The sequence below is a fragment of the Somniosus microcephalus genome, chromosome 6 (genome assembly GCF_052327205.1).
Source record: "Somniosus microcephalus isolate GS21.2 chromosome 6, FLI_Smic_1.0, whole genome shotgun sequence".
In the NCBI taxonomy this organism is placed as follows: Eukaryota; Metazoa; Chordata; class Chondrichthyes; order Squaliformes; family Somniosidae; genus Somniosus; species Somniosus microcephalus.
In genome coordinates this window covers 281,092,740-281,120,682 of record NC_140992.1, presented here as the reverse complement: position 1 = coordinate 281,120,682, position 27,943 = coordinate 281,092,740, and the positions used below count along the sequence as shown (strand labels likewise).

At 52.1% G+C, this 27,943-nt stretch overlaps 1 protein-coding gene across 10 annotated transcripts in view; it reads right to left on the bottom strand.

Moving 5' to 3' along the window:
- LOC147116775 (protein CBFA2T1-like) overlaps positions 1-27,943 on the bottom strand; it is a 158,255-nt gene that overhangs the window by 68,500 nt on the left and 61,812 nt on the right. For 4 of the 10 annotated variants that reach the window (XM_085991953.1, XM_085991955.1, XM_085991956.1 and 1 more), the window contains exons 2-3: positions 5,429-5,575; positions 2,928-3,172 (exon numbers count right to left, since the gene is read on the bottom strand). In XM_085991953.1, coding sequence (XP_085848079.1) covers positions 2,928-3,172; positions 5,429-5,549 — 366 coding nt within the window. In that variant the 5' untranslated portion in view covers positions 5,550-5,575. Of the gene's footprint in view, positions 1-2,927; positions 3,173-5,428; positions 5,576-13,065; positions 13,764-27,943 lie in introns of those variants that run through there. The other 6 variants (XM_085991948.1, XM_085991951.1, XM_085991946.1 and 3 more) reach the window with 3 other exon arrangements.

Sequence of the window (27,943 nt, the reverse complement as noted above, 5' to 3'; positions counted from 1 at the left end):
AGAGTAAAGCTTCCTCTACACTGTCCCATCAAACACTCCCAGGGCAGGTACAGCACGGGGTTAGATACAGAGTAAAGCTCCCTCTACACTGTCCCATCAAACACTCCCAGGGCAGGTACAGCACGGGTTAGACGCAGAGTAAAGCTCCCTCTACACTGTCCCATCAAACACTCCCAGGGCAGGTACAGCACGGGTTAGATACAGAGTAAAGCTCCCTCTACACTGTCCCATCAAACACTCCCAGGGCAGGTACAGCATGGGTTAGATACAGAGTAAAGCTCCCTCTGCACTGTCCCATCAAACACCCCCAGGGCAGATACAGCATGGGTTAGATACAGAGTAAAGCTCCCTCTGCACTGTCCCATTAAACACTCCCAGGGCAGGTACAGCACGGGTTAGATACAGAGTAAAGCTTCCTCTACACTGTCCCATCAAACACTCCCAGGGCATATACAGCACGGGTTAGATACAGAGTAAAGCTCCCTCTACACTGTCCCATCAAACACTCACAGGGCATATACAGCACGGGTTAGATACAGAGTAAAGCTCCCTCTATACTGTCCCATCAAACACAGATATGGAATAAAACAACATTATCCTCAGCCCAGAACTCCAAAGAACACTGCCTACTGCACACTTTGCCACTTCCTGCACCAGTCATCAGACGGTCGCTCCGAGTGGCATTCTCCAATTAAGTGCAACATTCGTGCTGAACTAGAAGCTTTGTTCAGTGTCCGTACCCTCCACGACTGGATTAAGACTTAAAAAATAATCATTCTCGGGTTGTGGGCATCGCTGGCAAGGCTGGCATTCATTGCCTATCCATGGTTGCCCGGAGGTGGTGGTTTGTTGTCATCATAGAATCATAGAAAGTTACAGCACGGAAGGAGGCCATTTCAGCCCATCGTGTCCGCGCCGCCAACAAAGAGCTATCCAGCCTAATCCCACTTCCCAGCTCTTGGTCCGTAGCCCTCCAGGTTAGAGCATCCCAAGTGCACATCCAAGTACTTTTTAAATGTGGTTAGGGTTCCTGCCTCTACCGCCCTTTCAGGCAGTGAGTTCCAGACCCCCACAACCCTCTGGGTGAAGAAATTTCCCCTCAAATCCCCTCTAAACCTTCCCCCAATTACTTTAAATCTGTGCCCCCTGGTTTTTGACCCCTCTGCTAAGGGAAATGGGTCCTTTCTATCCATTTTATCTATGCCCCTCATAATTTTATGCACCTCAATCAGGTCTCCCCTCAACCTCCTCTGTTCCAAGGAAAACAGACCCAGCCTATCCAGTCTTTCGTCATAGCTAAGATTCTCTAATCCCGGCAACATCCTTGTAAATCTCCTCTGTACCCTCTCTAGTGCAATCACATCTTTCCTGGAATGTGGTGACCAGAACTGCACGCAGTACTCTAGCTGAGGCCTAACTAGTGTTTTATACAGTTGAAGCATAACCCCCCTGCTCTTGTATTCTATGAATGGCTAATAAAGGCAAGCATTCCGTATGCCTTCTTAACCACCTTATCTACCTGGCCTGCTACCTTCAGGGATCTGTGGACATGCACTCCAAGGTCCCTTTGTTCCTCTACACTACTCAGTGTCCTACCATTTAATGTGTATTCCCTTGCCTTGTTAGCCCTCCCCAAATGCATTACCTCACACTTCTCCGGATTGAATTCCATTTACCACTGTTCTGCCCACCCGACCAATTTATTGATATCTTCCTGCAGTCTACAGCTTCCTTCTTCAGTATCAACAACACAGCCGATTTTAGTATCGTCTGCAAACTTCTAAATCATACCCCCTATATTCAAGTCTAGATCGTTGATATATACCACAAAACGCAAGGGTCCTAGTACTGAGCCCTGCAGAAGCCCACTGGAAATCGCTTTCCAGTCACAAAAACACCCATCAATCATTACCCTCTGTTTCCTGTCTCCGAGCCAGTTTTGAATCCAACTTGACACTTTGCCCTGGATCCCATGGGCTTTTAACTTTGTGACCAGTCTGCTATGTGGAACCTTATCAAAAGCCTTGCTAAAGTCCATATACATTACATCAAATGCACTACCCTCATCTACCCTCCTTGTTACCGCCTCAAAAAATTCAATTAAGTTTGTCAGACACGACCTTCCCTTAACAAATCCGTGCTGACTATCCTTGATTAATCCGTGTCTTTCTAAATGAAGATTTATCCTGTCCCAAAGAAATCTTTCCAATAATTTTCCCACCACCGAGGTTAGGCTGACTGGCCTGTAATTACTCGGTCTATCCTTTTCTCCCTTTTTAAACAAGGGTACTACATTAGCAGTCCTCCAGTCCTCCGGCACCACACCTGAAACCAGAGAGGATTGAAAAATGATGGTCAGGGCCTCTGCTATTTCCTCTTTTGCTTCGCTTAACAGCCTGGGATACATTTCATCCGGGCCTGGGGATTTATCCACTTTTAAAGCTGCTAAACCCCTTAATACTTCCTCGCTCACTATGTTTATTTCATCTACTATTTCACACTCCTCCCCCGATAGCAATGTCTGCTTTGCCCCTCTCCATTGTGAAAACAGACGCAAAGTATTCATTAAGAACCCTACCTGAACCACTAGCAGTTTAATACAACTGAGTGGCTTGCTAGGCTACTAGAGGGCAGATAAGAATCAACCACGTTGGTGTGGGACTAGAATCACATATAGGCCCAGGCCTGGTAAGGGCAGCAGGTTTCCTTTCCTAAAGGACATTAGGGAACCAGTTGCACGATACGGTCCAGTACAAAGCTGCAGGGAATAATTCTTCAACTTCAATAAATTCTGAGTATGGCAGAACTGAATCACTGCCCATTATCATGGTCTGTGTCACTGCTGCCCTCGGAGAATTAAGGGCGGGCCCATTTATTAGTTAAAGATCTGCAGGGGATTGATTAATTAAGATCGGGGAACTACCTACCACAAGTCCCAGCACCAAGGTCCTCACACGCTCTCCGATCTCCGGGGAGATATCGTTGGCGAACTGCTGCAGTGTGGTCAGGAAGCGCTTCAGTTTGCAGAGCTGTCTGGCTCCACAGGCGGGCGGTAGCTGCTGACTGGCGAGAGAGGCGGTGGTTGAGGTGGCGGGACCGTTGCTGAACCCGTTGGGGGTGGATGGAGCTCCACTGATTGCAGTCGGCGAGTGACTGTTCCCATTCATCACTGCTAAGAGAAACAGAAAGAGGTGGGCTTAATGCCAGTCCATGGTGAGGCTGGTACTGGCTGATGGTACTCCATCACCCCGATAATGGTGATGCCACACCCCGATAATGATGTCACACTGCTATGCCAATGACGTCATCAAGGAGCACCATTGCTGTGAATGGCTGTTACACGTGAGGAACATTAGGAACAGGAGTCAGCCATTCAGCCCCTCAAGGGAACACCTGCAAATACTGACACTCCCAGGGATGCAAGGGGCTCTTTAACCACCATTCCCATTAAAGCCTCCTCTCTCCCACTGCTGCTGTGTAAGCCTGCACCATTTCAGCAGCGAGTTAAACTGTTGCTAAATATGGCATCACACAGAGAACAGGTGCCTCCCTATTACAATTCTGCTCATGTTCCAAGCTCAAATTAGCAACATCACTTGGAAACTCCCCCCTTCCCCCTGTATGTAATATACCTCGGGATTATCTGCCTCCCTCCTAGCTAGAATTGCTCTCCATGTCACGACACTCCCTTCTGATGATGCTGTTCCTCCCTCTAGAATCACTGAATCATACAGCACAGGTGGCCATTTGGCCCATCGTGCCTGTGCCAGCTCTCGATAGTCCCACTCCCCTGCTTTCCCCAGAGCCCTGGAAATTTTTCTCTTCCAAATATTTATCCAATTCCCTTTTGAAAGTTACTATTGAATCTGCTTCCACCGCCCTTTCAGGCAGCGCGTTCCAGATCACAACAACTCGCTGCGTAAACAAAATTCTCAAGTCACTTCTGGTTCTTTTGCCAATGACTTTAATTCTGTGTCCTCTGGTTACTGACCATCCTGCCACTGGAAACAGTTTCTCTTTATTTACTGTCAAAACTTGAGGAACAGCCCCATATCATTTGACAAAGCACTGTTAAATCTCTAACTTTTTCTAGTTCTGTTGAAAGGTCTTCGACCTGAAATGTTAACTCTGTTTCTCTCTCCACAGATGCTGCCTGACCTGCTGAGTGTTTCCAGCATTCTGTTCTTACTTCAATATCACTATCCTGTTTGACAGGCTTTGGGGAGAAACCAGCTCTTGCTCCTGGGTTCGGTACACGTAGAGCAGTGGGACTGGTTTAACATTGTCTGCTGCAGCATTGCAGAGATGTGGGCAGGTGTCTGTCCGCCACAGGAGGAATTCTTGGCACTTCAGCCAGACTCCATGTACAGCAGTTTCTGCATCAGCACCTCAACATCCTGCAAATGCCCAACAAGACCCTTTGGAATCCCAGAAATGGACCTTTACACACCACGACCCCTTAATCATCCCTCAGGAACTTTGTCCATTCTACCTACAGCACCCTCCCACAGACCCACAGCTCCATTGTACACAGCTATGTGACCGTGTTCACTTGCTGGAGCTGGGGTGCTGGAGCCTGCATGACGCTAAAGGAAATATAGCTCCAGATGCTCTATTCTACACCCGCTCCCTCCTCAAGACTCATTGCACCATTTCCTATTCTATCTCATTCCTTCACAAAACCCGAAGCTATGGAATCCCTCAGACCTCCCTTCATCCTACAACCTACAGGCTTTTAAAACTATTACTCTGTGATTTAGCTCATCATCTCTCCCACTCTTTGCAACACTGGTAGTGTCCTGCACTGTGAAAGAGACATTGGACTGTTTCCTTCTACATTACGCAGCTGTGTCACTTGAGTTCCGCAAAAACATTTCAAAATCTCTCATTTTTGCATGTGCAGTGATTGTTGGATTCCCCAGTCTGACAAGGCTGTTTCCAAAGGGAGTGAGGGAATGAGTGAGTGAAGAAACCACAATACAGTACCATACAAAAGGGATTGGTGCTATAGGAAGGTCCCCCATGGGCAGGTGCATCACTTGCACACATGGCCCAGGCTGCTCATCGCACTGGGGACAACGGTCAGTTACAGAGCGCCAGACCGGTCAGTTACAGAGCGCCAGACCGGTCAGTTACAGAGCGCCAGGCCGGTCAGTTACAGAGCGCCAGGCCGGTCAGTTACAGAGCGCCAGACCGGTCAGTTAGAGGTCATGAGCAACACCTAGCATAGGGACACAGGGGAGCTTTTTCCATCAACTCTCCCTCTGGAACCCCATATATTTATCCCTGAAAATTATAGAAACTGCTCTCAATGGGTTGAAATAGATTTAAGTATGGATTCAGATAAAGCCCTGTGTTGCTGGTGTGGGACAGCAAGTCGACCCCGTTTGTATTTTGGGCAGATCTCATACTCATCGATCTTACTCACTGGTTGCCGGAGCGAAGGAAGCGTTTCGAGTGGGTCCCTGCGTGATGGTGGGAGGTGGTGGCGGCATCGCTGGGGGGGTCGATCGGGACTGAGCTTTAACATCAGCAGGTGAATCTGACATTGTTCCGAGCTTTATTCCAGCACTGCCTGTGGAAACGAGAACACGGCACACTGAAAGCTGCTCTCAATCATTTATAGAATGACCTAATACACCAACATGTGGGGGGGGGGGGGGGGGGGAGAGGGAGAGACTAGCACAGGGCCTGAGGGAGGAAAGAGAAGGGAGGAGGGCAGCAGTTGGGGTGCTGCAGAAAGTACACATTAACATAATAAAGCAGAAGAAAATGCTGTTTGCCCCATCAACACCACTGCCGCCCACAGACCCTGCACACGCTGCCCACGCGGCCCTGCCCACGCTCTCCCTCATTGATTTCAGAGTAAATTCTCTCAACCCACTGTCCCAGTACTCGAAAGGAGCAAGGGTCTGCAGTTGGACAACTGTCTAACTCTGACCCACACTCCCCACTGGGAGCGCAGGACCTGGGGAAGTGAGAAATCAGAGGAAAAATTGACAATAGCAGGGAAGTCTGACATTTCCCCCTGGCCCTGAAAGCAAAGGAATGAAACTCCCAGATTTCAGTCGACTATCACAATCAACATTATTAAACTCTGATGAGTTCAACTATCTCCAGGAGTCCCGGCCCAGTCATATCACTGTGTCTAGGTATTCTGCAACAAGTGGATCAGCTCCTGACCCCGCAAAGCCTCTCCGTCTACAGGAGTAGGAAGGAATATTCACCACTCGCCTGGATAGGTGTAACCACCAGGACACCATCCAGGACAGAGCAGTCCACTTGATGCCCTTGCACTGAAGGCAATATCCACTCCCTCCACCACCAGCGCACTGCAATCTACCAGATGCAATGCGGTAACTTCCAACCTCTGCCAATCAGAAGGATAAGCGCAGCGATGTCATGGGAACACCATCAGCTCCAAGTTCCTGTGCAAGTCACACCATCATCACGGAACAGTCTGCACAGAGCGGGATTAAAACGGAGTGCACTTAAACAGAGTATTTTATTTGGGAATTTGGAAAGTGTGAATTTGGAGAAGAGGGGGAAGGAGTTGCTGCTTTCTGCCTACGCTACTTGTAGTGCTGTGTGTTACAGGTAGATATTTAAATTTCAGTACCCATAACTTAATCTAGATCAAGTAAGTAGTCAAGAAACTACACTGTAAACTAAGTTACCTAATTACAAATTAAATTAAATTTAATAAAATAAAACAAGATCATAAAGGGATGGCAGTGCAGGTGGCGTGCCGCAACTGCAGCATGTGGGAGTTTGTGGAACGCATTGTGATCCCGGACAACCACGTTTGCAGTAAGTGGCTGCATCTTGAGGGACTTCAGCTCAGAGTTTATGAGCTGGAGTCTGAGGTGCAGACATTGCGGGGCATCAGGGAGGGGGAGAGTTACCTGGACACTTTGATCCAGGAGGCAGTCACACCCCTTAGGTTAGGTAGTGGTACAAGTCTGGTTAGTGGTCAGGGACAGGAGGGTGTGACTGCAACTCAGGCAGGTAAGGGGACCCTAGGGACCCTGGAGGAGCCTCAGCCTTTGCCCCTGTCCATCAGGTATGAGGTTCTTGCTGCCTGTGTGGATGAGGGAAAAGCCTGCAGGATGGATGGGCAAGCGGACCATGGCACCATGGTGCAGGAGGCCATTCAAGTGGGGGGAGTGAAAGGGAATGTAGTTGTGGTAGGGGACAGTATAGTCAGAGAGATAGATACTGCTCTCTGCAGCCGCGACCGAGTGTTCCGAAGGTTGTTGCCTGCCCGGTGCCAGGGTTAAAGACATCTCCTCGCGGCTGGAGTAGAACTTGGAGTGGGAGGGGGAGGATCCAGTTGTCATGGTCCATGTAGGAACCAATGACATAGGTAGAACTAGGAATGAGGTTCTGCTGAGGGAATTTGAGGAGTTAGGATCCAAATTAAAAAGCAGAACCTCAAAGGTAGTAATCTCTGGATTGTTACCTGAGCCACGCACAAATTGGTACAGGGACAAACAGATTAGAGGATTAAATGCGTGGCTCAAAGAGTGGTGTGGGAGGAAGGGGTTTCAGTTCATGGGGCACTGGCACCAGTACTGGGGAAAGAGGGAGCTGTTCCGTGGGGACGGGCTCCACTTAAACCGGGCTGGGACCAGTGTCCTGGTGAACCGAATAACTAGGGCAGTAGATGGGGCTTTAAACTAATGAAGGGGGAGGGGGGTAGGATGATTCAGTAAAGAGTAAATTTAAAATCAGCGAGAGAAATGTCAAGGCTCCAGAGCAGAGTAGAGGTTTGGGTAAAAATAAGCAGAGTGGGTCAGGAAGGGACAGAGAGAGTAACAAAGGTAATAGGACATCAGTGAAATCAGGGAAACATAGAAATAAGTCAAAGCTAAAGGCACTACATCTGAATACGTGGAGATTTGCAACAAAATAGATGAATTAATAGCGCAGATAGCAATTAATAGGTTTGCTCTAATAGCCATTACGGAGATGTGGTTGCAAAGTGACCAAGGTTGGGAAGTAAATATTCTAGGATACTTAACTTTTAGAAGAGATAGGCAAAATGGAAAAGGAGGAGGGGCAGCCCTGATAATAAAGGATGGGATAAAGACAGTAGAGAGAAAGGATCTTAGCTCCGAAAATCAAGAAGTAGAATCAGTTTGGGTGGAGCTAAGAAACAGCAAGGGGCAGAAAACATTGGTGGGAGTTGTTTATAGGCCCCCAAACAGTAGTTGTAATGTAGGGCAGAGTATAAATCAGGAAATTAGAGGCGCATGTAACAAGGGTAATACAGTAATCATGGGGGACTTTAATCTACATATAGACTGGGCAAACCAAATTTGCAGTAATAGTGTGGAGGATGAAATAATGGAATGTATGCAAGATAGTTTTCTAGAACAGTATGTTGAGGAACCAACGACGGAACAGGCTATTTTAGATCTAGTATTGTGCAACAAGGGTTAATTAATAACCTTGTAGTAAAGGGGCCTTTAGGGAAGAGTGACCATAATATGATAGAATTTTATATTCAGTTTGAAAGTGATTTAGTTAAATCCAAAACTAGGGTCTTAAATCTAAACAAAGCAAACTACATTAAAAGGTATGATGGTAGACAAGCAATGGCTAGCATTTAAAGAATTAATACATAATTTACAACAAATATACATTATTTTAAGGCACAAAAACCCCACAGGAAAAGTGGTGCAACTGTGGCTAACAAGAGAAATTAAAGATAGTATTAGATCAAAGAGGCTTATAATGTCGCCAAAAAGAGTAGTAAGCCTGAGGATTGGGAGATTTTAGAATTCAGCAAAGGAGGACCAAGAAATTGATATAGAAAGGGAATAGAATGAGAGTAAACTAGCGAGAGACATAAAAAACTGGCTGTAAAAGCTTCTATAGGAATGTAAAAAGGAAAAGATTAGCAAAAATACATGTGGGTCCCTTATAGGCGGAGACAGGAGAAATTATAATGGGGAATAAGGAATTGGCAGAGAAATTAAACAAGTATTTTGTGTCTGTCTTCACAGAAGATGCAAAAAACTTCCCGGAAATAGTGGAGAACCAAGGATCTTAGTGAGAATGAGGAACTGAAAGAAATTAGTATTAATAAAAAAATAGTACTGGAGAAATTAATGGGACTGAAAGCCGATAAATCCCTGGACCTGATGGCCTACATCCTAGGGTTTTGAAAGAGGTGGCTATAGAGATAGTGGATGCATTGGTTGTCAAATTCCAAAATTCCATAGATTCTAGAACGGTTCCCACGGATTGGAATCTGGCAAATATAACTCCACTAATTAAGATAGGAGGGAGAGAGAAAATGGGTAACTGCAGACCAGTTAGCCTGACATCAATAGCTAGAATTTATTATTAAGGACGTGGTAACAGGGCACTTAGATAATAATAATAGGGTTGGGCAAAGTCAACACGGATTTATGAAAGGGAAATCGTGTTTGACAAATCTCTTTTTTTGAGGTTGTAACTAGCAGAATAGATAAGGGGGAAACCAGTGGATAAGAACAAAATTCTTACAGGGCTTGACAGGGTAGATGCAGGGAGGATGTTTCCCCTGGCTGGGGAGTCTAGAACCCGGGGTCACACTCTCGGAATAAGGGGTCGGCCATTTAGGACTGAGAGGAGGAGAAATTTCTTCACTCAGAGGGTGATGAATCTTTGGAATTCTCTGCCCCAGAGGGCTGTGGAGGCTCAGTCGTTGAGTATATTCAAGACAGAGATCGATAGATTTTTGGATATTTAGGGAATCAAAGGGTATGGAGATAGTGCAGGAAAGTGGAGTTGAGGTAGAAGATCAGCCATGATCTTATTGAATGGCGGAGAAGGTTTGAGGGGCCGAATGGCCGACTCCTGCTCCGATTTCTTATGTTATTATATGTTATCATCACCGTTCCTTCATCGTTGCTGGGTCACTATCCTGGAATTCCCTATCTAACACCGTTGTGGAAGCACCTTCACCACAAGGTCCGCAGTGGCTCAAGAAGGTCCACCACCATGCAGTTGATCAGAGTAGGGATAGACAATAAATATAGCCTTTGAATGTCACCTACATCCCGAACACACATTCAAAATAATTCCGGAACTAGAACTGTCATGTTCTGGGGAATATTTTATGATACCAAATTAGGGAACATAAAAAAGAACTTGCATTCATATACCGCCTTTCACGATCTCAGGACGTCCCAAAGCGCTTCACAGGTAATGACGGACTTTTGAAGTGTAGTGACTGTTGTAATGTAGGAAAAATGGCAGGCATTTTGTGCACAGCAAGGTCCCATAAACAACAGTAAGATAATAACCAGACAGTGTCATGGGATCTTTTACGTCCAACTGAGAGCGCGGATAGGGCCTCGGTTTAACATCTCACCCGAAAGACAGTGCAGCACTCCCTTAGTACTGCACTGGAGTGTCAGCCTGCACCATGTGATCAAGTCTGGAGTGGGACTTGAACCCACGACTTTATTGCGACCCACTGAGCCAAGGCTGTGAGGAGAAAGGCAGTAGATTGCAGGGTGTAGACAGGCTAGCGGAGGAGCAAATGCAATTCAAGAACAACTTGCATTTATATACAGGTTATGAAGGATTGCAAACCCAACGATGCGAATTTTAAATCTGAGGTGTTGGTGGACCGGGAGCCAATGTAGGTCAGCGAGCACAGGCGGTGATGGGTGAACGGGACTGGGTGCGGTTAGGACACGGGGCAGCGAGCACAGGGGGTGATGGGTGAACGGGACTGGGTGTGAGTTAGGACACGGGGCAGTGAGCACAGGGGGTGATGGGTGAACGGGACTGGGTGTGAGTTAGGACACGGGGCAGTGAGCACAGGGGGTGATGGGTGAATGGGACTGGGTGCGAGTTAGGACACGGGGCAGTGAGCACAGGGGGTGATGGGTGAACGGGACATGGTGTGAGTTAGGACACGGGGCAGTGAGCACAGGGGGTGGTGGGTGAACGGGACTGGGTGTGAGTTAGGACACGGGGCAGTGAGCACAGGGGGTGATGGGTGAACGGGACTGGGTGTGAGTTAGGACACGGGGCAGTGAGCACAGGGGGGTGATGGGTGAACGGGACTGGGTGTGAGTTAGGACACGGGGCTGTGAGCACAGGGGGTGATGGGTGAACGGGACTGGGTGTGAGTTAGGACACGGGGCAGTGAGCACAGGGGGTGATGGGTGAACGGGACTGGGTGTGAGTTAGGACACGGGGCAGTGAGCACAGGGGGTGATGGGTGAACGGGACTGGGTGTGAGTTAGGACACGGGGCAGTGAGCACAGGGGGTGATGGGTGAACGGGACTGGGTGTGAGTTAGGACACGGGGCAGTGAGCACAGGGGGTGATGGGTGAACGGGACTGGGTGTGAGTTAGGACACGGGGCAGTGAGCACAGGGGGTGATGGGTGAACGGGACTGGGTGTGAGTTAGGACACGGGGCAGTGAGCACAGGGGGTGATGGGTGAACGGGACTGGGTGTGAGTTAGGACACGGGGCAGTGAGCACAGGGGGTGATGGGTGAGCGGGACTGGGTGCGAGTTAGGACACGGGGCAGTGAGCACAGTGGGTGATGGGTGAATGGGACTGGGTGTGAGTTAGGACACGGGGCAGTGAGCACAGGGGGTGATGGGTGAACGGGACTGGGTGCGAGTTAGGACACGGGGCAGTGAGCACAGGGGTGATGGGTGAACGGGACTCAGTGCGAGCTAGGACACGGGGCAGTGAGCACAGGGGGTGATGGGTGAACGGGACTGGGTGCGAGTTAGGACACGGGGCAGTGAGCACAGGGGGTGATGGGTGAACGGGACTCAGTGCGAGCTAGGACACGGGGCAGTGAGCACAGGGGTGATGGGTGAACGGGACTCAGTGCGAGCTAGGACACGGGGCAGTGAGCACAGGGGGTGATGGGTGAACGGGACTGGGTGCGAGTTAGGACACGGGGCAGTGAGCACAGGGGGTGATGGGTGAACGGGACTCAGTGCGAGCTAGGACACGGGGCAGTGAGCACAGGGGTGATGGGTGAACGGGACTCAGTGCGAGCTAGGACACGGGGCAGTGAGCACAGGGGTGATGGGTGAACGGGACTCAGTGCGAGCTAGGACACGGGGCAGCGAGCACAGGGGTGATGGGTGAACGGGACTCAGTGCGAGCTAGGACACGGGCAGCAGTTTTGGATGAAGTTTACGGAGGGTGGAGAATGGGAGACCAGCCAGGAGAGCGTTGGAATAGTTGAGTCTGAAGGTGGCAAAAGCATGGATGAGGGATTCAGTGGTACACGGTCCCTTTAAGTGGCGGCGCGGTCCATTCAAATTTTCACGCATGCACAGTTTTTCCCATATAAAAGCTGGCGAGCGGCCTGCGCAGGACCTCCAGACCACTGTGTGGCTGCACAGCTCAACGGGAACGCTGGTGGGTGATATTTGTGACAGAGAGAATATGGGGTCGGAAGTTCATCTCGGGGTCGAATAGGACTCTGAAGTTGCCAACAGTTTCGTTCAGAGAAGTATTAAGTACATTGTATGAAAAACAGTGAAAAGACGGGTCAAATGGGGAAAGGGAAAGGAATAGCTCTTTAGCTCTTAGAGCTGAATTCGCTCTTAGAGAGACGGTACAGGTGTGATGAGCCCCCTTCTGTGCTGCAGAATTATATGATTCTATGAAAGCAGTGAATCCAACTCTGTCTTAGACTAAAGATCAGAACAGACTCCGCAGGACTCCGTTCCTCACCCCTCCTCCACACCCGTGTATTCTACTGGAAAGATGTACATGCTTGGGGGCATCGGGAGAGGGCAGGCTTGGGTTTGCCTGCAGTGCCCACCATGATTGAAATAGGCTGCTAGCGGTCACTGTCGAGGTTCACACATGAAGAGGTACCCAAGGCCGGCCAGCTGTAACCAGCACAAAGCAGCGTTTCAGGGCAAGCCAGTGAGATCCTACATTGCCCAATGTGCGTGCAGAACGTACTGTGGGAGAGAGCAGCACCAACAGAGTCTGGGTTCAGCTTGCCGGGCAGGTCAGCCTTTGTAAAACCGCAGTCTCGCACATTTAGCCCATTCACCCAATTTGCACAGCTTACCCAGACAGCGTTTCCTGCTGTACTTCTGTCTCAGACCACGCCTGTAAACAGCGGGACCATCGGCTGAACACAGGTCCATTCGCCCACTCTCTGCCCGCTCTGTTTAATGGAGATGGCGAATAGCTTCCACTCACTCCTTTAGGAGGCTCCGATTTTAAAGTGGATCATTGGCAGTAAGTGTTAAGTAAACAGGAGTAAATCCAGTTGTAGCTCCTGGTGTTAAACGCAGAACTGTTGCAGAGCTGGCCCCGGACCACTTTATCCTGGATCCCGTTCACAGTTTGTGACAGGGAGTCACCACAAGGAATCACCTCCTCTGATCTGCAAGCCTGCAGCTGGGTGTCTACTAATAGCTTTCACAAGTTCAGGTCCCATCGAGTTACAAACTGTACCGTTTAGGCAACTGGGGCAATGCTACCAGCACTTGTGGGGAGCAGCTGACGGGGCAAGACACAGGGCTGTTGGGACAGGTTACCAGTCTGACCACACCCAGCACTTCGCCACTTCACAGGGTTAGCTCACTCCCGAAATAAATAGAAGAATTTCCGTAGACACAGACAGTGCCACTGCAGGCAGGAGAAAATAGGGGCTAAGGTGAAGAGACAGAGGGCAGCTCCCACTGAATGCACCTGGTGCCTTGCTCCGCTGCCGCCTGCCTGCTCCCTTCACTGCAGGCTGGAACTGTTACTGGAGCTTGATGCATCTGACCAACTGGACTGGCATCTGGGCCTATCACTCAGCCTCCTCCACCGAGTGTCTGCACAGATTACAGCTCAAACCAAACAAGGCAAGTTGGAGCACTGCTCTCACACTGTCACCTTCTCACTTGCTTTCGCTCTGTATAAGGCTCACACAATCACTCTCACTTGTTTTCTCTCTGTATATAGCTTTCACACACTTTCAGTCTCTCAAGTTTTGGGAAGAGAACGCTGGGAGCGGGGAAGAGAACGCGGAGGGGCGGGGGGAGGAGGAGGAGGACAACTGGCGGGGTGTTGGGGGAGAAAAGAACGCCTGGGGCCGTGAGAGAATATTTGGGGGGGTGGGCGAACAGATCACGGGTGTGAGAGAGATACAAGAGGGTAATGAAAACCACAGAAGCAGAGTGCAGATGGCAGCATGAATTTTGCTGGCTTTGTGGTGGGATGAATTTCCTGATCTCCCCAGTGATGGTCAGTGCCAAGTGCAGCACTTGCACTCTGCCACTAGATATTGCCAGAGGGCTATGTAAACGAGTTGGTGCTGCATCACCAATGTGTCCTCATAGTATTGGCACAACAGCTTGTGCCACCACACAGCTCACAGACATTCCACACAGTGCCACCCACACATTTTCCGCATGATGTTCCTATAAAGCACCCACATACTGCCCGTAAGAAGCCCTAATTTTTAGAGCAGTTCACCATACTCTGGCCAAATAGCAACGTGGCTGCTTCACGCTTGCAATGAGCCAGAGGAGGGCCACATGTCTTGGTGCTCCTTCAGTGAGTGAACGGGACAGTTTAACATGCTGCTCTATACAGACACTCAGCGACTGCCCGCTTCCCACCCACAGGACATCGAGGCACAGCTGCTTCGGCTAAAATTGTTTGATGGGACGCAAATTTCACAGGATTGTTCGTGTCAGATTCATTCACAGAATGGTTACAGCACAGAAGGAGGCCATTCGGCCCGTCGAGCCCGTGCCAGCTCTCTGCAAGAGCACTTCAGCTAGTCCCACTCCCCGCCCTGTCCCCGGAGCCCCGCAACTTTTTTTCCTTCAGGTACTTATCCAACTCCCTTTTCAAAGCCGGGATTGAATCTGCCTCCACCTCCCTTTCAGGCAGTGCATTCCAGATCGTAACCACTCGCTGCGTAAACAAGTATTTTCTTATGTTGCCTTTGGTTCTTTTGCCAATCACATTAAATTTGTGTCCTCTGGTTCTCGACCCTTCCGCCAATAGGAACAGTTTCTCTCTATTTTGTTCAGACCCCTCATGATTTTGAACACCTCTCTCAAATCTCCTCTCAACATTCTCTGCTCTAAGGAGAACAGCCCCAGGCTCTGCCAGCTCGGTGGTGTTTCCCCAACCCTCCAAATCCAGAGTTACAGAATATTGTCCACAGATTTACTGTCTGCTCCACACTCACCCTCCCTCCTCCCTGTTCCCCATGCCTCTCAGGCCAGTCCTGACTGAGTGACTGTTACACTAAGCAGCTCCTTCAGGCTTCCCAGCAACTGTAAATGAAAACCAGATGTTTGTGGGAACAGGATTCAAACACGGGTCCTTCCTAAATAAAGGAAAATATTTCGGATCTGCTCTCCAGGGGATAAGGCAGCCAAGAAACATTTTGTAGATAAGAGTGGAAGGAATTGCAGCTCCATCTGGTTTGTGTCTGGCAACACAACGTGCTGCCGGCGGGGGCGGGGGGAAGAGAGTGCGGGGGGGGTGGGAGAGAGGGCGGGGGGGTGGGAGAGAGGGCGGGGGGGGTGGGAGAGGACGGGGGGGGGGAGAGAGGACGGGGGGGGAGAGAGGACGGGGGGGGAGAGAGGACGGGGGGGAGAGAGGACGGGGGGGGAGAGAGGACGGGGGGAGAGAGGACGGGGGGAGAGAGGACGGGGGGGGGAGAGAGAGGACGGGGGGAGAGAGGACGGGGGGGGGAGAGAGAGGACGGGGGGGGAGAGGACGGGGGGGGGGAGAGAGGACGGGGGGAGAGAGGACGGGGGGGGGAGAGGACGGGGGGGGGGGGAGAGGACGGGGGGGGAGAGAGGACGGGGGGGGGAGAGAGGACGGGGGGGGGAGAGAGGACGGGGGGGGAGAGAGGACGGGGGGGGGAGAGAGGACGGGGGGGGGAGAGGACGGGGGGGGAGAGAGGACGGGGGGAGAGAGGACGGGGGGGAGAGGACGGGGGGGGAGAGGACGGGGGGGGGGAGAGGACGGGGGGAGAGAGAGAGGACGGGGGGGGGAGAGAGGACGGGGGGGGAGAGAGGACGGGGGGGGGAGAGAGGACGGGGGGGGAGAGAGGACGGGGGGGGAGAGAGGACGGGGGGGGGGAGAGAGGACGGGGGGGGGAGAGAGGACGGGGGGGGAGAGAGGACGGGGGGGGGGAGAGAGGACGGGGGGGAGAGAGGACGGGGGGGGGAGAGAGGACGGGGGGGGGAGAGAGGACGGGGGGGAGAGAGGACGGGGGGGGGGAGAGGACGGGGGGGAGAGAGGACGGGGGGGGGGGAGAGGACGGGGGGGGAGAGAGGACGGGGGGGGGAGAGAGGACGGGGGGGGGAGAGAGGACGGGGGGGGAGAGAGGACGGGGGGGGGAGAGAGGACGGGGGGGGGAGAGAGGACGGGGGGGGGAGAGAGGACGGGGGGAGAGAGGACGGGGGGGGGGAGAGAGGACGGGGGGGGGGAGAGAGGACGGGGGGAGAGAGGACGGGGGGGGAGAGAGGACGGGGGGGAGAGGACGGGGGGGAGAGGACGGGGGGGGGAGAGAGGACGGGGGGAGAGAGGACGGGGGGAGAGAGGACGGGGGGAGAGAGGACGGGGGGGGAGAGAGGACGGGGGGGAGAGAGGACGGGGGGGAGAGGACGGGGGGGGAGAGAGGACGGGGGGGAGAGGACGGGGGGGGGAGAGAGGACGGGGGGGAGAGGACGGGGGGGAGAGGACGGGGGGGGAGAGAGGACGGGGGGGAGAGGACGGGGGGGGAGAGGACGGGGGGGGAGAGAGGACGGGGGGAGAGGACGGGGGGGGGAGAGAGGACGGGGGGAGAGAGGACGGGGGGAGAGAGGACGGGGGGAGAGAGGACGGGGGGGGGAGAGAGGACGGGGGGAGAGAGGACGGGGGGAGAGAGGACGGGGGGGGAGAGGACGGGGGGAGAGAGGACGGGGGGGGAGAGGACGGGGGGAGAGAGGACGGGGGGAGAGAGGACGGGGGGAGAGAGGACGGGGGAGAGAGAGGACGGGGGGGGGAGAGAGGACGGGGGGGGGGAGAGAGGACGGGGGGAGAGAGGACGGGGGGAGAGAGGACGGGGGGAGAGAGGACGGGGGGAGAGAGGACGGGGGGGGAGAGGACGGGGGGGGGAGAGAGGACGGGGGGAGAGAGGACGGGGGGGGAGAGAGAGGACGGGGGGGGAGAGAGGACGGGGGGGGGGGAGAGAGGACGGGGGGGGAGAGAGGACGGGGGGGGAGAGAGGACGGGGGGGGGAGAGAGGACGGGGGGGGAGAGGACGGGGGGGGGGAGAGAGGACAGGGGGGGGAGAGAGGACGGGGGGGGGAGAGAGGACGGGGGGGGGGAGAGAGGACGGGGGGGGGGAGAGAGGACGGGGGGGGGAGAGAGGACGGGGGGGGGGGAGAGAGGACGGGGGGGGGAGAGAGGACGGGGGGGGGGAGAGAGGACGGGGGGGGAGAGAGGACGGGGGGGGGGAGAGAGGACGGGGGGGGGGAGAGAGGACGGGGGGGGGGAGAGAGGACGGGGGGGGGGAGAGAGGACGGGGGGGGGAGAGAGGACAGGGGGGGGAGAGAGGACGGGGGGGGGGAGAGAGGACGGGGGGGGGAAGAGAGGGCGAGGGGGCGGGAGCGCGAAGGTGAGGGGCGAGAGGTGTGGGCATTTTTCCCTCTGAATCAGAAGGTTGTGGGTTAGAAACAATCTCCAAGACCTGAGCCCATAATCTAGGCTGACATTCTAAGAAATAGAAGGAGTCGGCCATACGGCCTCCTCGAGCCTGCGCCGCCATTCAAGATCATGCACCGCCATTCAAGATCATGGCTGATCTTTCACTTCAATTCCACTTTCCCGCCCTGTCCCCATATCCCTTAATTCCTTAGTGCCCTAAAATCTCATCGATCTCTTTCTTGAATATACTCATCTACTGAGCATCCACAGCCCTCTGGGGTAAAGAATACCGATGGTCATCGACCTGAAACGTTAACTCGGTTTCTCTGTCCACAGATGCTGCCTGACCTGCTGAGTATTTCAAGCATTTTGTTTTTAAAGAATTCCAAAGATTCACAACCCTTTGAGTGAAGAAATTTCTACTCATCTCAGTCCTAAGTGGCCGACCCCTTATCTTGAGGCTATGGCCCCCAGTTCTGGACTCTCCAGCCAGGTGAAACAGCCTTTCAGCATCTACCTCGGTCAAGCCCCCTAAGAATTGTATACACGTCAATGAGTGTAGCATTGAGGGAGTGCTGCACTGTCAGAGGTTAAATTTGTGTCCCATTGTTCATGTGGGCACTGTGAAGATGTGCAGCAAGTTCACCCGGGATCCTCACAACACCCCTGTGCTCACTGACCTACACTGACTCCAACAACACCTGAAATTTAAAATTCTCATCCTCGTGTTCAAATCCCTTCATGGCCCCATCTAAGAGGGGATCTCATTGAAACTTATAAAATTCTAACAAGACTAGACAGACTAGATGCAGGAAGGATGTTCCCGATGGCGGGGGAGTCCAGAACCAGGGGTCACAGTCTAAGGATAAGGGGTAAGCCATTTAGGACAGAGATGAGGAGGAATTTCTTCACCCAGAGAGTGGTGAACCTGTGGAATTCTCTACCACAGAAGGCAGTTGAGGTCAACTCTTTAAATATATTCAAGAAGGAGTTAGATATATTTCTGAAGGCTAAAGGGATCAAGGGATATGGGGAGAAGGCAGGGACAAGGTACTGAATTTGGATGATCAGCCATGATCTCATTAAATGGCGGAACAGGCTTGAGGGGCTGAATGGCCTACTCCTGCTCCTATGTTTCTATGAAAGGCTTTGGGGAGTCAGGAGGTGAGACACTCGCCGCAGAATACTTAGCCTCTGACCTGCTCTTGTTGCCACAGTATTGATGTGGCTGGTCCAGTTAAGTTTCTGGTCAATGGTGACCCCCAGGATGTTGATGGTGGGGGATTCGGCAATGGTAATGCCATTGAATGTCATGGGGTGGTGGTTAGACTCTCGCTTGTTGGAGATAGTCATTGCCTGGCACTTCAGTGGCGCAAATGTTACCTGCCACTATCAGCCCAAGCCTAAACGTCATCCAGGTCTTGTTGCATGCGGGCATGGACTGCTTCATTATCTGAGGAGTTGTGAATGGCACTGAACACTGTGCAGTCATCAGCGAACATCCCCATTTTTGACCTTATGTTGGATGGAAGGTCATTGATGAAGCAGCTGAAGATGGTTGGGTCTAGGACACTGCCCTGAGGAACTCCTGCAACGATGTCCTGGGGCTGAGGTGATTGACCTCCAACCACCACAACCATCTTCCTTTGTGCTCAGTATGACTCCAGCCAGTGGAGAGTTTTCCCTGATTCCCATTGACTTCAGTTTTACTAGGGCTCCTTGATGCCACACTCGGTCAAATGCTGCCTTGATGTCAAGGGCAGTCACTCTCACCTCACCTCTGGAATTCAGAATTTTAACTCCTTACACACACAGTCGCACCTGTCCAGTTCTAGGAGTTAGTCACTAACCTGTGCCAGTTCCCACTCACTTATAGGAGCCCGGAGGAGCAGGTAGTGCCCAGTATCTGGGTTCATGCCCCAACATTAAATACAACCAGCAACTGCTGGGGGAATTGCTTCTTGAAAGCCATATATAATTCTTCAGACTCACTGATGAATCTCATTTTCTTCCCTCAAAAAATGCTTTTCAAATGAAATGTAAAAAATATAAATCTTCCTCAACCTGGCAAACACGAGTATGATTAATTTATCGGGGCGGGGGCACTGACCACATGAGCTGTTCCTAGATCAGTTTGCCGTTATTTTCCAATTGGTATCTACAGCCGCTGCAGGCAGGAAGGGGTTAACAGTAGATCTCCAGCATCAAGCCTCTGATGTCAGGCATAGCCTCTCTTGACTGTTGCTTCACAAGGTTGCGGCAAGTTTAACGCTGCTGCCCACGCCTGCTGACAGAGGTTGAGAAACAACGCACAGAGTCCTCTCAATACTCCTATACACACAGGCCCCTCCAATATCTCCACACCAGGCTGGCTGAGATTTCTCCTCCATGTGATATAAATTAGGCAGAAATTCCCAGTTAGTGGAAAAATAATGGACCGGCTATCAGACAGCGATTCAGCTCCAAATGTGTGTAATTGTAAAACAGACTGGGACGGAGAACTGTCCCTGGCTGAACCCATCACCAGCCACAGCCTCCAAACCCTTTAACGTCCTACAAATATAGAGGCAAATCAGTGCAGTCCGGAGGGGCAGTGCTGAGGGAGCGCCGCACTGTCGGAGGGGCAGTGCTGAGGGAGCGCCGCACTGTCGGAGGGGCAGTGCTGAGGGAGCGCTGCACTGTCGGAGGGGCAGGGCTGAGGGAGCGCCGCACTGTTGGAGGGGCAGTGCTGAGGGAGCGCCGCACTGTCGGAGGGGCAGTGCTGAGGGAGCGCCGCACTGTCGGAGGGGCAGTGCTGAGGGAGCGCCGCAATGTCGGAGGGGCAGTGCTGAGGGAGCGCTGCACTGTCGGAGGGGCAGTGCTGAGGGAGCGCCGCACTGTCGGAGGGGCAGTACTGAGGGAGCGCCGCACTGTCGGAGGGGCAGTGCTGAGGGAGCGCCGCAATGTCGGAGGGGCAGTGCTGAGGGAGCGCTGCACTGTCGGAGGGGCAGTGCTGAGGGAGCGCCGCACTGTCGGAGGGGCAGTGCTGAGGGAGCGCCGCACTGTCGGAGGGGCAGTGCTGAGGGAGCGCCGCACTGTCGGAGGGGCAGTGCTGAGGGAGCGCCGCACTGTCGGAGGGGCAGTACTGAGGGAGAGCTGCACTGTCGGAGGGACAGTGCTGAGGGAGCGCTGCACTGTCGGAGGGGCAGTGCTGAGGGAGCGCCGCACTATTGGAGGTACCGTTTTTCGAATGAGATGTTAATCCGAGGCCCCATCTGCCCTCTCAGGTGGACGCAAGAGATCCCATGGCACTATTTCGAAGAAGAGCAAGGGAGGTCTCCCCAGTGTCCTGGGCCCAATATTTATTCCTCAGCCAACATCATTAAAACAGATGATCTGGGCATTATCACACTGCTGTTTATGGGAGCTTGCTGTGCGCATATTGGCTGCTGCGCTTCCTACATTACAACAGTGACTACACTTCAAAAAGTACTTCATTGGCTGTGAGGCGCTTTGGGACGTCCAGAGGTGGTGACAGGCGCTGCAGAAATGCAACTTCTTCCCTTTGACTTTCAGTTCATACTCGAGCTACTCCTCGAACGACCCAATCACAGAGCTGCTCAAATCTCACACACACAACCAGCTTCAAGCTTTAAATGTGTAAGTGACAGCAATGAGGCTGGCGCTTGTCAGCTGCCCATTCCTGGCACAGCTTGGACATTTTGCAGGGGAAACTTGACACAGTCGAGTGCTTTGGCGACATTTTCCACACTGCAGCGCCTCACCTGCCTCTCAGTGTGAATGTTATTAATCCCATACTCAGCAGCAGCAGCTGCAACTGGCCTCAGTCCCACTGGGTTTGGAGGGAGGGGAGAGAAACGTGAATCAGCAGGGCTTCCGATCACTGTGAGTGGGTGCCGGCTGAGGACAGAGTCCAGTTTGGCAGTGTGGGTCCTTGGTCGAGTATCCTGCTAACATGTCTCGGCTCACGCATGAAGCAGACCCAATAGGAGTCAGCAGGTGAGGGGAAGGTGAAGATAATGTGAATGAAGACATGGTGGTCTCAACAATGAAAGTGGACACAAACTTAGGCTGAGGATTAAAATTCACAGGCCCTGCCCATCAGTCTTCCTGTCGGAGGTTTCAGCTCCTCGAGTCAATGGCCTGCTGAGACTGCACATGGGGGGGTTTATGATGAGGGAGCTGTTTGTACTGTTGGGGACCCCAATCACAGTGCAGGGGATGGTTACTTCTGATTCTTTGTGGTTTAACACGTGCAGCTAGTGCTGAATGATTCAGGGGGAGTTTTAAAAACCGCATCACGTTCCAAACTCCCAGTAGGGAGACATCTTTAATATTGAAACGTTCTAATGGAGTAACCTTGCACTTGTGCCTCTCCTCTCAGCCCTTGATGCCAACATAGGCATCGGTTCATCTGTGCCCCCCCCTCACCAGCTAGGTCATACATGCACACACACACACGCTCTCACACACACGCTCACACACACACGCTCTCTCCCTCCCACACACAGTCTCTCACTCTCTGCTTCCCCCTTTGGTTCTCAGCGACATCGAACCACGATCTGAAGAAAGGCTCTGATGTTGAACTGTCTCCAAGGCACTGTCTTTGTATAACCCAGTGGAGTCTGCTGACACCAAGCCATCTGATACAAACAACACAGTAATGGGGGAGTGGCGGGGGAAGGTGTCAGTGCCGAGGTGCCAGGAAAGAGCTGACACTTCTGCAGGTGTCCTCTTCCCATCCCGCACCCGGTGCAGGTGTCCTCTTCCCATCCCGCACCCGGTGCAGGTGTCCTCTTCCCATCCCGCACCCGGTGCAGGTGTCCTCTTCCCATCCCGCACCCGGTGCAGGTGTCCTCTTCCCATCCCGCACCCGGTGCAGGTGTCCTCTTCCCATCCCGCACCCGGTGCAGGTGTCCTCTTCCCATCCCGCACCCGGTGCAGGTGTCCTCTTCCCATCCCGCACCCGGTGCAGGTGTCCTCTTCCCATCCCGCAGCCGGTGCAGGTGTCCTCTTCCCATCCCGCACCCGGTGCAGGTGTCCTCTTCCCATCCCGCACCCGGTGCAGGTGTCCTCTTCCCATCCCGCACCTGGCATCCGCTCTAATCAAGCACCTGGTTGCACATGAACATGCTCCCCTGCTCTGCTAACCAGTGTTTTTTTCATTCACAGGATGCAGGCGTCGCTGGCAAGGCCAGCATTTATTGCCCATTCCTAATTGCCCTCGAGAAGGTGCTGCTGAGCACTTCTTGCACCGCTGCAGTCTGTGTGGTGAAGGTGCTCCACAGTACTGTTAGGGAGGGAGTGGCAGGATTTTTACCCAACGATGGTGAAGGACCTGGAATGGGAGCTTGGAGGTGGTGGTGTTGCCATGCGCCTGCTGCCCTTGTCCTTCTAGGTGGAAGAGGTCACAGGTTTGCGAGGTGCTGTCAAAGAAGTCTTGGCAACTTGCTGCAGTGCATCTTGTAGATGGTACACACTGCAGCCACGGTGCGCCAGTGGTGGAGGGAGTGAATGTTTAAGGTGGTGGATGGGGTGCCAATCAAGCGGGCTGCTTTGTCTTGGATGATGTCGAGTTTCTTGTGTTGTTTGAGCTGCACTCATCCAGGCAAGTGGAGAATATTCCATCACACTCCTGACTTACGCCTCGTAGGTGGTGGTAATTGCCTGGCATGAATGTTACTTACCACTTATCAGCCCAAGCCTGGGTGTTGTCCAGTCTCGCTGCATGTGGGCTCAGACTGCTTCATTATCTGAGGAGTTGCAAATGGAACTTAACACTGTGCAATCATCAGCGAACATCCCCATTTCTGATCTTATGATGGAGGGAAGCCGCTGAAGATGTTTGGGCCGAAGACACTGCCCTGAGAAACTCCTGCAGTGATGTCCTGGGGCTGAGATGATTGACCTTCAACCACCACAACCATCTTCCTTTGTGCTAGGTATGACTCCAGCCAGTGAAGAGTGTTCCCCCTGATCCCCATTGACTTCAATTTTACTCGGGCTCCCTGGTGTCACACTTGGTCAAAAGCTGCCTTGGTGTCAAGGGCAGTCACTCTCACCTCATCAGGAATTCAGCTCTTTTGTCCATGTTTGAACCAAGGCTGTAATGAGGTCTAAAGCCAAGTGATCATGGTGGAACCCTAACTGAGCATCAGTTAGCAGGTTATCAGTGAGTAGATCACACTTGATCACACTGTCGATGATACTTTCCATCACTTGGCAGATGATTGAGAGTAGGCTGTTGGGGTGGTAATTGACTGGATTGGACAGGACATACCTGGGCAATTTTCCACATTGGCAGGTAGATGCCAGTGTTGTCGCTGTACTGGAACAGCTTGGCTAGAGGCGCGGCTAGTTCTGGAGCACAAGTCTTCAGCATAACAGCCGGGATGTTGTCTGGGCCCATAGCCTTTGCTGTATCCAGTGTGCTCAGCCGTTTCTTGATATCATGTGGAATGAATAGAATTGGCTGCCTGGCTTCTGTAATGGTGGGGACCTCAGGAGGAGGCCGAGATGGATCACCCACTCGGTACTTCTGGCTGAAGATGGTTTCGAATGATTCAGCCTTGGCTTTTACACTCACATGCTGGGCTCCACTATCATTGAGGATGGGGATGTTTATGGAGCCTCCTCCTCCAGTTAGTTGATTAACTGTCCACCACCATTCACAACAACACTGTTGGCACCTCATTTTTAAGTACGCCTGGTGCATGCTTTTCATTGAACGAGGGCTGGTTTCCTGGTTTGATGATAATATGCCGGGCCATGAGGTTACAGATTGTGGTGGAATATAATTCTGCTGCTGCTGATGGCCCACAGCGCCTCGTGGATGCCCAGTTTTAAGCTGCTAAATTCTATTCTGAATCTATCCCAATTAGCATGGCGGTCGTGCCACACAACACGATGAACACAGTGTGAAGACGGGACTTTGTTTCCACAAGGACTATGCTGTGGTCACTCTGGCATGGACAGATGCATCTGCGAAAAGTAGATTGGTGAGGGCGAGATCAAGTAGGTTCTTTCACCATCTGCCGCAAGCCCAGTCTAGCAGCTCAGGACTTGGCCAGCTCGGTCAGCAGTGGTGCTACCGAGACACTCTTGCTGATGGACATTGAAGTCCCCCACCCAGTTCCGTGCCCTTACTACCCTCACTTCTTCCAGTGAGGAGTACTGCTTCATCAGCTGAGGGAGGGCGGTAGGTGGTAATCAGTAGGAGGTTTCCTTGCCCATGTGTGACCTGAAGCCATGAGATGTCACGGGGTCCGAAGTCATTGTTAAAGACTCCCAGGGCCACTCTGGCCCGACTGTATACCACTGTGCCACCACCTCTGGTGGGACAGGACAATCCCAGGGATGGTGATGGAGGAGTCTGGGTCATTGCCTGAAATGTCAAGTTGCTGCTTAACTAGTCTGTGGGACAGCTCTCCCAGTTTTGGCACACAGATGTTAGTGAGAAGGACTTTACTGGGCTGGGTGTGCCTTTGTTTTGTCCGAATCCAATGCCCAGGTCGATACCAGGTGGTCCGTCTGGTTTTATTCTTAATATACTTTTGTGCGACAGTTTGATATCACCGAGTGGCTTACTAGGCCATTTCAGAGGGAAGTTTAGAGTCACAGGCCAGACCAGGCAAGGACGGCAGGTTTGCTTCCATAAAGGACATTAGTGAACCAGCTGAGTTTTTCCAACAATCCGGTAGTTTCATGGTCACCATTACTGATACTAATCTTTAAATTCCAGCTGCCGTGGTGGGATTTGAACTCAAGTCTCGGGATCATTAGTCCAGGCCTCTGGATTACTGGTCCAATAACATAACCACTATGTTACCGGACTGTGAAGAACCTGGACAGGTGAGTGGGGGGCTCCAGTTAGAAGGTGTCCCACATTTTTCCAACACTGGGGTTCTCTGCATAGTTAATGCTAGCATGCAAAGCTTCTAAGGCAGGACGGACTAGTCCATGATGGGGATGCTCGGTTCCATGACTTGCATGGTGTGTACATTTCTCTGCTGCTCTCCTCCCCCTTCTCTGCAGCGTCAGACTAACACTATCACCAGCAGCATCTCACTGGCCAGAGAAGCAGCTAAGCGCCGACAGTACAAGCCCAGGCAGAAGATTAAGTTTCTAAACAAAGGTGAAAAAATGTTTGATCCCTGTGTCTCACATTTAATTTTTTTAATTATTTATTCACAGGATGTGGGCATCGCTGGCAAGGCCAGCATTTATTGCCCTCAAGAAGCCACCTTCTTCACCCACAGACCATCATAGAAATTAGGTGAATCATGCTTCAGGTGAAAAGAGTACACTGAGTATATGTGAGCAGCCAAGAGGAAATGCAGCCCAGCACTCCAGGGTTAATTATGATAGTGATATTTACTCAGTTATCTGCAGAATAAAACGCTTCAATTTACTGCAAAAAAATCAATTAGGCTGAGTAATGAGAGTGTGGGATTGTGAGGTGCTCACATTTTCAGAGCGGGAATTGGAAATGATGGGAACGGAGCTTTGAAACTCATTACTTACACAGATGCGATAGAAGTGGTCACCGCAGAAATGCTGCTTGTTGCTGGTTTTACAATATCTGGCATGGAGGACAGGTTTTGGGGGCGGGGGGGGGGAAAAGAGAGAGAAAACTGGGTGAAACAAACTGAACATGCCCCCTTCTTCCCCCCCCCCCCCCCCCCCGAGCTCTGGCCCGTTGCCCACCATCCTGCTCCCCATTGGTTATGTAGATTTTTGCCAGCTCAGTAAAGAACTGTGCAGTTCCCGGGTGAGTAGTTAGTGGTGGGATATCCTTCAGTGAAAGCAACAAAAAGGAACAAATCTACATCCACAAACTGAATCATTTGTGTTAGCAACTCCACAAATCACAGGCTCTGCCACTTTCTACTAGCTCAGAGTTGCTGCCAACAGATAGTCCGAGAAATAGCCCAGATAGTAAATAAAATAGGGCCTGCAGTGAGGCACTGGGACACCGGGCAAAGTGGCCCTGGCAAACCGACACACCCCATGTGAGCCTGGATAGGAGGGCACCATCTTGACAGACAGGATGCAGCTCCCTTGTCTAAAGCAAGCTATCCGAGTAGGAGGAACCTCCTTATAGTGGAGATAGCAAGCTGGCAGGAAAGGAGTGGACCGCAGGTTTGGAGACTCCGGATATCTGAGCAGCAGGAACACAGATAACAGCCCGTTGCGTGTGTCATGTGGTTGGGCCAATCGAGGGAAATGGAGAAGTGCTGTTGCTGCAGACGGATATCTGTCTCTTGCATGGCAGGGGAGGGACAGACACAGCAACTCCGTAACAAAGAGCAGCATCCCACCATCAGTGCCAGCAGGGCGCTCGTCGTGAGGCTCATGGTGACCGGAGGCTACAAAGGCTTTGCTGTACCCACTATGGCCATGTGGAATAGGCAGTGCCCTAGCCCTTCACCAATACCACTGCTGCCATTTGGACAACAACCACCTCTGCAAAAAACAGTCGCGCACAACCAGAGAACATAAAAGGACATTCGTCCCACCCCAACAGCCTAAAATATAAAAAGTAAAACATTTTTCAAAACTGCACCAATTCACTTCAGGACCATTACAACAGTGACTACACTAAAAAAAAGTACTTCATCGGCTATTAAGTGCTTTTGAATATCCGGTGGTTGTGAAAGGCGCTGTATAAATACAAGTCTTTCTTTTCTTTCTTCAGCCCGTTAGGGCCAGGGGCCCTTGTATTGTATTATTGATCGGGTTACTTATATTGTGTCGTTAGTGATGGTGGCCCTTATATTGTGTCGTTAGTGATGGTGGTCCTTATATTGTGTCGTTAGTGATGGTGGCCCTTATATTGTGTCGTTAGTGATGGTGGTCCTTATATTGTGTCGTTAGTGATGGTGGCCCTTATATTGTGTCATTAGAGATGCTTGGTCCTCAAAAAATCCCACCTTGACCCCTCTGTCCTGGCAAACTACTGCCCCATCTTGAACCTCCCTTTCACTCCAAAGTCCTTGAACTGGTTGGCGCCTCCCAAATCCGAGCCCATGTTTCCCGCAACGCCTTGTTTGAATCCCTCCAATCAGGTTTCTGCCCTGCCACAGTACCGAAACAGCCCTCATCAAAGTCACAAATGACACCCTATGTGACTGTGACCGTGGTAAACTATCCCTCCTCATCCTTCTTGACCGGTCTTCAGCCTTTCACACTGTTGACCGCTCCATCCTCCTCCAACTGCTCTCCACTGTCGTCCAGCTATGTGGGACTGCACGAACCTGGCTCCATTCCCACCTATCCAGTCGTAGTCAGAGATG